The 10,959-nt window shown below is 41.6% G+C and overlaps 1 protein-coding gene across 2 annotated transcripts in view; it reads right to left on the bottom strand.

Annotated features, from left to right (window-relative positions):
- Positions 1 to 10,959, bottom strand: part of KIAA1324 (KIAA1324 ortholog) — a 58,573-nt gene that overhangs the window by 23,170 nt on the left and 24,444 nt on the right. The window contains exons 2-8 of one of the 2 annotated variants that reach the window (XM_015412179.1): positions 10,654 to 10,801; positions 9,581 to 9,661; positions 9,330 to 9,435; positions 9,048 to 9,197; positions 5,251 to 5,339; positions 2,258 to 2,435; positions 331 to 459 (exon numbers count right to left, since the gene is read on the bottom strand). In XM_015412179.1, the coding sequence (XP_015267665.1) occupies positions 331 to 459; positions 2,258 to 2,435; positions 5,251 to 5,339; positions 9,048 to 9,197; positions 9,330 to 9,435; positions 9,581 to 9,661; positions 10,654 to 10,801 (881 nt within the window). The remainder of the gene's footprint in view (positions 1 to 330; positions 460 to 2,257; positions 2,436 to 5,250; positions 5,340 to 9,047; positions 9,198 to 9,329; positions 9,436 to 9,580; positions 9,662 to 10,653; positions 10,802 to 10,959) is intronic. The other variant, XM_015412188.1, reaches the window with a different exon arrangement.

The raw sequence follows: 10,959 nt of genomic DNA, 5'->3' as shown, positions 1-10,959 counted from the left end.
ATGCCAGGAGATAACTATGCAGATTTTTTCGTACCCTTCATGCACTTCATTGGCTGTTGCTTGTACAGGTAGGGAAATTCACAACATCATGATATTAAGTCACATGTTTTGTAGCATTAGAAGTTATTCTACCCACCGTGCCAGCCGTAAATTCTTGTTCCTAATAAAAGGTAACAGTGAGTCCCGCAGGCTAATTGTTCACAGTGTACATGATTAGGATGGCCACACGGCTTAGGCAGAACTGAATAAAAAGCATACTGAACATAGAATGTAGCTGGAGCAGTTCAAACCAATCAAATGCCTTAGGAAGAAATATGCTCGTGAAGATACCTGCCATTCCTTTATATTCAAAACTGATTCCACTGAGGACTGTTGTCTCCATGTTAGCTGGCAACATGTTCCACCACTTGTATTCAAAGCCTAGCACCGGCTCAGTCCCAACTGGGCAGTTGATGCAGCCTGGAATGGAATGCAAAAATGCTGTTTCTGGGCCAAGCTACACATATGCTGGAAAAGCTGTAACTGATTGCCTGACTTTTCCAGATCTTAAAAAATAAAAGGGTAGGGAGTACATGTGTGATTTCACAAGGAAAATGAAGGAAAAGTATTAAATACCCCCAGTCCTTGCCCCATTGAACAAACTTGAGTAGGATTCTGCAAAGATGTGCTTAGGGTTGCTCTGAAAATGTGATAAAAAGCACTAATTGGCCATGTCTTGAAATATGCTGCAAAGCAAGCAGTTTAAAGGACATGATAACATGCAGCGTTATCACCAGACTTAATCATTATGCAGGATTTGAAGGGGAAAGCATCACACAGTGAGTCTTTCAACATGGCCAAGTAAGTAATCTCAAGAACAACCAGGGAGTCCTAGAGATGTGAAGGCCCGGGGGGGGGGGGAGCAGAAAATTCAGAGAAAAAACGCTTTATTTGTTTTTTCTCCTTAGGCCCCTTTTCAGTTTTCTTACAGAAAAAAATGGAAATTTGGGGGAATACTGAAAAAAACTCCTATGAAACATTTTGTCTTTTAGAATGAGTGGAATGCTTTTAAAGACAAGGTGGGCATGCTGTAGACATATACAGCTCTTAAATACAAGATACATTTCTGGACCTAGGAGGATACCTTATCCTCATGAGGGTAGCATGCAGGTCTTTCATCGCTTCTGTAGCCCTTTTGACCTGACTCTTCTCTTGTGGTTGACCTTTTAACCTCTCCACAAACCTATGTGAGTGGGTATCGAGTAGGTTACTGCCCTACCTTGCTGGTGGGGGGAAAAGAATAGAAGGAGGTGGGGCAGAAACTGCACCAAAATCTCAAAGGAAAACTCTGAAAGTTTCATTGAGAACTGAGCTCTCTCGAACCAGTAGCCACTGGTCAGAGAGCTGGAACTGTATCTAGCTGTGCAGATATTATTACTGATACTTTGTATTGCCCTCATTTCTGACCAAATAATAGATTTAATGTTATTTAACACAAAGCTTGTGTTTTTAACTCCTATTTTTTCTGCTCTTCAGATAGCAAAAATTAAGGCATATGGTCTAAGGCAGCATTGTGGTTTTCTCTTAGGTATTGGATATCTTTCCAATTTTGATTGTAGAAAACAAAGGCATTTGTAACTTTTATACTGCATAAATATTTCAAAAATTGCAATCTTATATGCTAAGTAAGTTATAAATGATACATTTTATGTTCTTAAAACAGTAAAATTAGTTTAGGTTTGATAGGACAAGTATTGCATGTATTTCAATTTTCTCCCAAATTTCAATTTTTCCCCAAACAAAACCCATGTTTTTTCCTTGTCTTCAAAATTTCTGGAAATTTTACATCTCTAAGCCCTACTGCAATGAGGTCTCATAGGAGGAGAGCTCCATCCATCATTCATGTTTGCTAAGAAGGGAAGCAGGAAGGATTGAACCGTTCATACTATCACCTCACTGGTACCGAGTCCAATCCCATCACACAACTGCCATTGACAGAAATAGGGGATGATGAGAGGGAATAAGTGATTTCTCTTTATGTCATCTTAGAATTTAGGAAGCATACTGGCTTCAGTGGGAAGGAAACAGTTTCGAGAATTTAGGAAGCATAATGAGCATGAGGGTGTCAAGCCCTAATCAATGGCTTCCTAGACAGGTAAGAAAAAGCACTGTGCGTCTCTGGCATTCATCACACAACACCTAGCCAAATTTTAACATTTTAAAGAACATCACCCATGCGAAGGCTTCACTTAATCCAGAATGAAAGAATGGTATTTACCAGACCCATTAGAGTATGATCCATATGCACAGGGCTCACAGGTGCTGGCATTTGTCTTGAAAAACCCAGGGTTGCATGGTGGGCACATCATTTTCACACCTGAAGGGGGCAATGAAACAGCGCTGGGGAGATCCTCTTTGCAGATCTTTGGCTCAGCCCATTTATACATTAGCTGGGTCTGGGAAGATGCAAATTATTATTGTTATTAACACTAAACACTTTGTGGCACTTTTAACATGCAAAAAAGCTTTGTAATTCAGTTCACATTCCTCCACAAAAGTACCCAAATGGATCACCAGTGGTATGTACAGACACACATGCATAAAACAGCAGTTGTTAGACTCAGGAGGCATACTCACTATTGTGTTGAAAGACTGAGGATACAGGTCAAACAAAATCAGTTCTACGGGTTTTGCAAGCAAAGTGAGGGTTGGCTAGTGGCTCTGATACCACAATCCCTCCTCCTTCCCTCTCCCCAGAACAAGTTTACAGTGTTTTAAAAGCTGATTGAATCAAAATAAATCAAATACAAATTCATAGTAAATTATGTGACATTTCAATTTTTTTTAAAGGCCAACTGCCCATCTGAAGCTTGGAAGGAGAGCCAGTACTGAGTACTATCAGCATTCCGATCCCAGTCACTGACTGACACCAGTCTTTAACCAAATGCAAATGGGAGAAACCATGTTCACCCCACCAGGAGATAAACATGTGCTAGCTGCTTTTTATGGCACAACTGGATGGGAAAGACAGCAACTTGCCCAAAGCCACTGAGTGGGCTCATGACAGAAACAATGATCTGAACTCTGAACTCAGATTTCCCAGTTTCAAATATCCAACATTGTAGTCATTTGTGAAAGGAGAATTAAAGGTTAATTTGAATTACTCTGCAAAATTTGGATTTACTGCAAAAGAAGGCAACAGTTTGCAGAGCCTCTCCTCACATAGTTCAGCCTAGCATGCTTCCATGGTAATCTGTGCAGCTGCAAAGGAGCAACACTGGGCTTCACCATGTGAGTAAAGGCCACAGAAAGCTGTTTCTTTGTGCAGTAGAGACACAACATAACAAACATTTCTATACTACTTGCTTGTCCTTCAAAGTCCTCCCAGAATTAGGGCTCCCAGGTCCCAGTGGTGGATTCCCCCACTTTTGAGGGCTTCGATCTGCTGCCAGCCAGCTGGCCAGTGGGGGAAAGTCCACCCCCAAACAATGCCGGCAGAGACGCTCTAGTTTTTGGGCAAACTCTATGGTTTTGAAGGGAAAAAAAACCATGGAGTTTTGCCCAAAAACTAGAGCACTGCCTTGCAACATTGGCGACACAATCATGTCACTTCTGGGTGACGTCATTATGCCACACACGCAAAGCACACATGGCAGAAGGTCCTGGAAAGGACCCAAGAGCCCCCTGCTGGCTGCCAGGAAGGACCTGGCAACCCTACCCAGCATGTTTGGATGCTCATTGCAAGAAAAATGAAATGCCTCGGAAGCAGATATTGGAAGCACAACTCCAGGCAGTTCATTCAAGTAGAAGGCTAGAAGCTTCACTGTATGAGTACACTACGCTCATCTTTTACTTGACATAGCATTTTTTCTTTAAGCAAGCTCACTCCAGCCCTTACCTGGATAGCCCAGGCTAGCCCAATCTCATCAGATATTGAAAACTAAGCAGAGTTGGTCCAACACGTGATCTGGCCTTCTTGGGAGCTGGAGCTGGTGAGAATCTGTCCTTATATATAATTGAATAGTGGGTGCCAAGGTTCTAATTCTAAAATGCACTCCCTTAGTGTATGGCTGATGGCACTGCTCCTCAGCATATATCGCCACCAATCAGAAGGCAAAGCCCGGGTCCCGCCCACACCACAACTGCTGCGACAACCTGGTCTTTTGCATATGGAAGCTGATTGGACTTCAGTCCATTCCACACCTCAAACTCCCCCCCCCCGCAAGGCAGTTGGGATTTTCAGTTGCATAACATACCTCATAGGGGAGAGGAGAATGGGTAACAATGGTTACCACTCTCCAGGTGAGGGCTACAGATAACTCAAACATACAAATGCTCTTCAGGTAGCAGAGATCAGTCTCTCTGGAGAAAACAGTGGACTCTGTCATTAAACCCTGCTGAGGTCGCCACAGGAAACTGACACTGTTTGCCCAAAGCCAGAGCACTCTCCCAGAGCCTCTTTCTAGATCCCGTTGTATTTATTTCCGCAATGGGCATTATTTCTAGTATTACCTATAAAGTCCTTCACAACCTGGTAGCAACATACCCATGTGAGCTCACAGATAAAAACAGCTCAGATCCTCTCAATATGCCCTACAGATAATGCCTTCTATCCCAGGCTAGCCCAATCTCATCAGATATTGAAAACTAAGCAGAGTTGGCCCTGGTTAATAATTGCATGGGAGACCACCAAGGTTCAATTCATACTATATTACCTATAAAGTCTGAATTGCAACACTTGGAACACTTGGTTGAGGCCCCCACTTTCTTTACGTGTCTTTCATAGAGCATGCAAAACTCTAGTTTTGCACGGGTTTTGATGATGAAGGGAAAATGTATTCCCCCCCCCCCCATTGTTTGATATTTTGACTGTTGTAACTCGTTTTAACATCTTTCTGTAAACCAGTAAGAATGCAGTCAGGACGGGGTGTAATTTCTGAATACATAAATAAGTCAGTAATTCATGGATGGTTCTCTGTGTATGTGCAAAAAACATTATACAAATATTCCAAAAGAAGGAGAAACAGAACAGAATAGCTTCCCCCTTCTAGAAGGAAATCAGGTGGTATATACACAGCATAAGGGTTCTCTCTCCTGATTTACAAAGTACTTTCATTCAGAAGTTATGGCCACCTGGGGGTGCTCTTCACATACAAAAGCCACTAATTAACTTTTGAAGGTGCTCAGTAATAAATGGTAAATAAATCAAAGTTTAACACAAGACCCATGATTCATATGCCACTACTACAAGGAAACCCAGAAGTTACATACCTCTCCGTTTGTATCACAGGCTGTGTGAGTATAAAAATAATCCTTATCTGTGCAGGCTGGGCGAGGTTTGCATGCTGCAGAACCTGGTTCTTGATCGCGAAAGGGGAAAAATCTGTGGTTAAAACTATATGAATGCAAAACATCCATGCCAGAAAAAGCTCAGAACCAACCTCAAAAAGATGGCTGTCTCCTGTCCACACTTTATCTCAGTGCATTAAGCATCAATCATGTCTACCAACTGATTTTATTTCATGGAGGGGGCATAATTTGTGTGTTCGTTCACTTGTGGATTTTGGCCCTAGTTCCAAAATTTGCTCTGCTGCTTATTGCAGTGGAGTTTTAAAAGTAATCTCCCCTATATCTGCATAAGGTGATTAATTTTGATAGGAACAGAGAACAAACCATTTATATAATTAACATGCTCACAGGGTGGGCGGGGTATAAATAGAATAAATAAATAAATAAATTTAATAATTAACATGTTGTATACTATACAATATGCCATTTTAACTACTCAAGGCCGATCACCAGCACTAGCACTTTGCTTATTGGACTGCTTTAAATGTTTGGAATGTTTTAATCTTTTGTATATGGTTTTAAAGTACTGGGTACTGATTAATGTAAGCCGTCCCGAGCCTGCTCGCGGGGAGGTCGGGGTATAAATAGAATGAATGAATGAATGAATGAATGAATGAATAAATAAATAAATAAATAAATAAATAAAACATTCACATGAGAGGAGGCACTTCACAGACCTTTGCAAGCGGGGCAAGAAAATAAATGTTGGTAAGGCACTTCAAGAATCTTGTATTGAGGATAGGATGCTCCCCCTCCCTAGAGAGAGCACTACTTCCCTTTAAAATTGTGTTCCTTCCTCCTCAAATTAGGAAGAAGGATATCCACGATAGCCTGTTCATTCTCCCCCGTCATACTTTCCTGGAAAATGCTTCAGCTTTGACAATAATAATTGATAAATGCTGATAAAACCTTTACCCAAGTATGATTATTATTATTAGATAACAAACACACTCCATCACACAGATAACAATATATGATGCTCTAATTCCTGTCCTCCGAAAGTCCACAGATTTTCTGATCAGATATATATGCGACAAACCTCCTAATACTGTCACTGTGTTTCTATAGCACCACATCAAATTGTAGGTTGGAGCTCTCATAACTGGATGCTCCTTCAAATTTCCTCATCCATGGGGAGGGGGGGAATATGTCAGGGAGAAGGCCTGTTTCTGATATCTACTTTTGTACACAGAGGGAATTATTTTGGATGGGAAAGCGAATCCTTGCTGGGTTGCCAACTTCCTGGAGAGAAATAGTCTTGCCCCTTGAATAGTGGTTTAATAAGATGTTATTTACCAAGGGATGTTACTTCCCTTGATGGCACAAAAAGTGTTGGCTGCCCATTTCCACACATTAAGCCTTTATTAAAGGGACATTTTCCACCAGAGCTACCGTCAACCCTATACATACCATTTAGTTGCAAACAAACAAAACAGCTGGGAGCAGCATGGATCAGGTCTGCAGCACTAGGGAAAGGGTCAGTAAAAAAGATAAGCTCATATTGGGGGGGCTGTGGCTGATTTTTGCAGCTTCCTCATATGTTGGGGGATTGATCACGAATACATGAAGCTGTCTTATACTGAGTCAGACCCTTGGTCTATCAATGTCAGTATTGTCTACTCTGACTGGCAGCAGCTCTCCAGAGTCACTGGTCCACATCTTTCACATCACTTGCTTAGCTGATCCTTTTAAATGGAGATACCAGGGACTGAGCCTGGGACCACCTGCATGCAAAGTAGGTGTCACTCAGCCATGGCCTCACTCACTGCTCCCCAATGTCATGTGCTCTTCTGCCCACAGCTTCCAGTACGCCTCAGCCTGAATCTGCTCTACCTGTACTGGAGCACATAATGTGCCTAAATGAATTCATCCAGACTCTGAAGTAACAGGATCCTGTACTGGCATAATTTAGTTTCAGCTATCTTTCCAGAGACTGGGGGGCAAGCCCCTCTAGTATCATTTCACAGTGATGGCAACACATGCAGTCCAACATGCTTTGAGTTTACTTCACAGCTCCTTCTGTAACTATTACAGAAGCTGATAGGCATTTGGACACACCTATAAAAGATGTGACTGTTGGCCTCAACTCCACAGGACTTGCTTACCTCTGTCTATTACATTTTAATTTTAATTGTTACATTTTAATTCTGCCCTTCCACTAAGGACCTGATGATTACAAGAACCATTGCTAGCCTGATAAACTTGCCTCTTTATCAGCATCAACACCTTCTGAGTCTCTACTAACATCCACAGGATAATGAAATCCATTTCTCTCCTCCACTTCAAATTCAACTTCAGACATTTCAGCAACAATCTTACTTCCTTTCCTTCTCTTAAGGAACACATTGTGATTACTTTCCATAAGTCTTTTGGTTGAAATCAAATTATCAGCTGCTTCAGGATTCAGAGCCACATTCTTTAATTTAACATCCATCACTTCTCCAGTTGCAGTGAGGAGTTTGATTGGTACTGTCCCAAGACTTGATTGTATCTTGTCAAAACAGAGAGGATGTTAAAAAAATAGCTGATGGACTGAACAAGGAAGTAGAAGTCAAACAGCTTGGAGACGTAAAAAATGACCTCAGAATACAAGTTGAAAAACTCAAGGACTGAACCTTTCTTCTATGCCAGAAACGAAAAATTATGGACTTTATAGAACCTATTGGTATGGAAAATCTGCAAAGCGTCATCCATACCACTTGAACCTGGATATCTAAAGGAAAAGGATGGAACGCCTCTCAGAGACATTGGAGAATACACCTACAACATCCCCTGTTATAATCCAGTGCCTTAACCACTATACAATGCTGGCTCTCAGAAGAGCCCCAGGTTGTCTTCTTTAGGGTATGGATTGCCAGCACCAAGGCTAGGAAAGATTTGTGCCTGAGAGTGTGGAGAGTCAGCATCAGTCAGAGGAGACAGGAACATGCTAGATGTAACTCGGTCTATCAGTGTCATTTGTTCACTTAAGGCAGTGCCACTCATGAGAACCAGCTGCTGGCAAGGAGTAGATGAAAAATGGGATTTAGCCAAGACACAGAGAGCATGGAGAAGTGGCATTTGTGCCTATCTTATCACTGTCCCTCCTTCTATAATGTATCATAGTGAAGGCAGCAAGGCATGACAAGGGACTAAAACTAAAGGCACAGAGCCTAGACAAAAAAGGATATGGGGTGGGAGAGAAGCAGCACAGCTGGGATTACTTTCAGTTTGGAGAACATGCATGTGTTAAAGGCCTCTGGAGATTAGCAAAGGGGCACAGACACAAATTTGTATCTAGGTGCCCATGCCATCCATGCCTGGGCTTTTTTTGCAGGTGCAACACCTGCAGAAGCACACTGAGTGCTTCTTTTCTTCTTGACACTCTGTATTTGGTGGTAGGACAAAATACAGTGCAGAAAATCATTGAAGCAAGTTTTTAAATAAATTAACAGAGTCTCTGGGCATGGAAGTGAGTAGCAACATAAATTACAATATTTTTGAATGATTTAAAAGGAACAAAACATATTATTTCATTTGCTAGAGCAGATGCAATGAAATTTTTTATTTCATTTGCTAGAGCAGATGCAATGAGATTTTAAGTTAAAGAGTAGTAAACCTGCAGATTCAGATAAACTTGACAGCTGTATAACCCACTTGGAATATGGAAAACACTGCCTAGCATAACCAGCCTGCTTTGAAAGTTTTCAGACAGTTAACTTAGACCCCAGGGGGGTTACCTGAGTACATAGTGGGCTCACACTGGTGGCAGGATGTCGCTCCCTTGCCAGAGTAGGAATTTGCTGGGCACTGTTGGCAGAAGGAAGAACCTGACTTGGCAGTGTAGGTGCCTGCCTTACAAGGAAAGCATTCTGAAGTGTAGGCCACTCCTAGAGGACAAAAGAAAGAGAGAGGCTGGATCACACTAAACAACAGGCAAGTCATTTGGCTACCACCTGCACAAGAGCAGCTGATACTCTTTATGGTAATAGACCCAAAACATGAACTAGTCAAACACAAACCTGTAATCCCAATGTTCCTCACCAACACAGGCTTGGGAGCTTTGGACCACACAGAGAAAGCTGTTGTTCTCCAGTAGAGGACATTGTTGCCACGGCTCAGCTCCACCTACAAATATTAAGCATAGTATATAGTAAACTGCTTAAGAGCTTAGTTCTGGCTCCCAGAATGGCAGACAGCTTTGCTTCCCCAGGCCACCATTGATTGTAAATCTACAAGTGCTGCAGCCATCTGAATGAACTCCTACACTTACAGTGTGTATCTCCCACCCTTTTTCTGTGGTCTTCATCCATCGTGACTCCTCCACTGTTGGCTGGCACTGGTCATTCTGAACCTGAACAAATAAGAAGAATGTAGGGTGAGGATACAGTCTCTGTGCATGGGGAAATGAGTTGACTGGATTCTCTGCTGTAGGCACTGGTGTAAGATCGCCCATTAAAACAAAGTGTTTTTAGTGTGCAGGTTTAATACTGTAGAGAGAATGCTTGACCAGAAATAGTTTGGTCAGAAATTTATTTATGGCCTTTTAATTTTTTTTTCCTTTAAAGCATTCTGTACCTGCCTTCCAATGACTTAGTTGTGATAAACTGTGAAAAATTATTCTAAGGTCCTATATATATTGGAGAAAGTACTTTAATCAATTCCCCAACAGCATGGTGTATCCAGCTAAGCTAGAATACATTAATAACATGTTTAAGTTGAATTATTTGGCCTTCCTCTTAATGCTGCAGGGAACTTGTGGAATTGTGATAGTCTTAAAGCAACATAAAGAAATAGAGGACATATTAATAGTTAAAGAAATAATCACAAGATGCACCTCAAGATACTTTAGAATTGCGCAGTTAAATGAAATGCACCATGGAGCTGTGGAGGGTATGAAAATATTAATTGGAAAGGTCTTTTTGGCTGCTAAAGTATAGGAAAAAAGATAGCACCAAAGTATTACTGTTTTCTTTTTTGGGGGGGGGGACTAGAAGTGAGTATGCATTATCTCAAATGCCAAGGAGGGGAGATAACTGTGCCTCTAAGGGCTGTAAAAATGATTACTGCCAAATTTTATCTGCCTCCAAATGTAGTGCAAGAAAAGGGTTAAGCAGGTGGGTAAAAGATTTGCTACAAAGTACAATATCAACTTCAATCTACTTCGTTTCTGGTTTAAATACTAACCACCTTTTCCTTGACTCTAAGAAGATACTGCACCCTCTTACATATAGCCCCAGATGATGAATGCAGGGATAGCCAATTTTTTAAAGGCACCATAGAAGAGAACCCTCCTTGACATAGTATATAAAAATAGAGATACGGGCAGATTCTTGGGAAACATACAAAGAACTCGAAGACAATGCTGCTGTCTGGATAGATGTACTCAAAGGAGACAGAGCCAGATTGCTTGAGATTAACAGCATACATGAGAGTGGCTGTGCACTCATCTGTGTTGGAGGCAATGAAATCTCCCATGGGAACCCACTTCGACCTGGAACAGAATGGGGAGAGAGAAAAAGAGAAGCCCAGCAGTTATGGGAGTGCTCTAGCATAGCAACAGAGATCAGACACTGCCAAAATATTATAAGGGAGTTAGAGTAATTGTTGGGACAAGAAAGCTAAAAGCACAGACCCCAAATGTTATATGTC

The sequence above is a fragment of the Gekko japonicus genome, unplaced genomic scaffold, assembly GCF_001447785.1.
Source record: "Gekko japonicus isolate JY-2015 unplaced genomic scaffold, Gekko_japonicus_V1.1 scaffold697, whole genome shotgun sequence".
NCBI classification, from domain to species: Eukaryota; Metazoa; Chordata; class Lepidosauria; order Squamata; family Gekkonidae; genus Gekko; species Gekko japonicus.
Note: the sequence above shows the minus strand (reverse complement) of the source record. Positions and strands in the feature narration are given on the sequence as shown.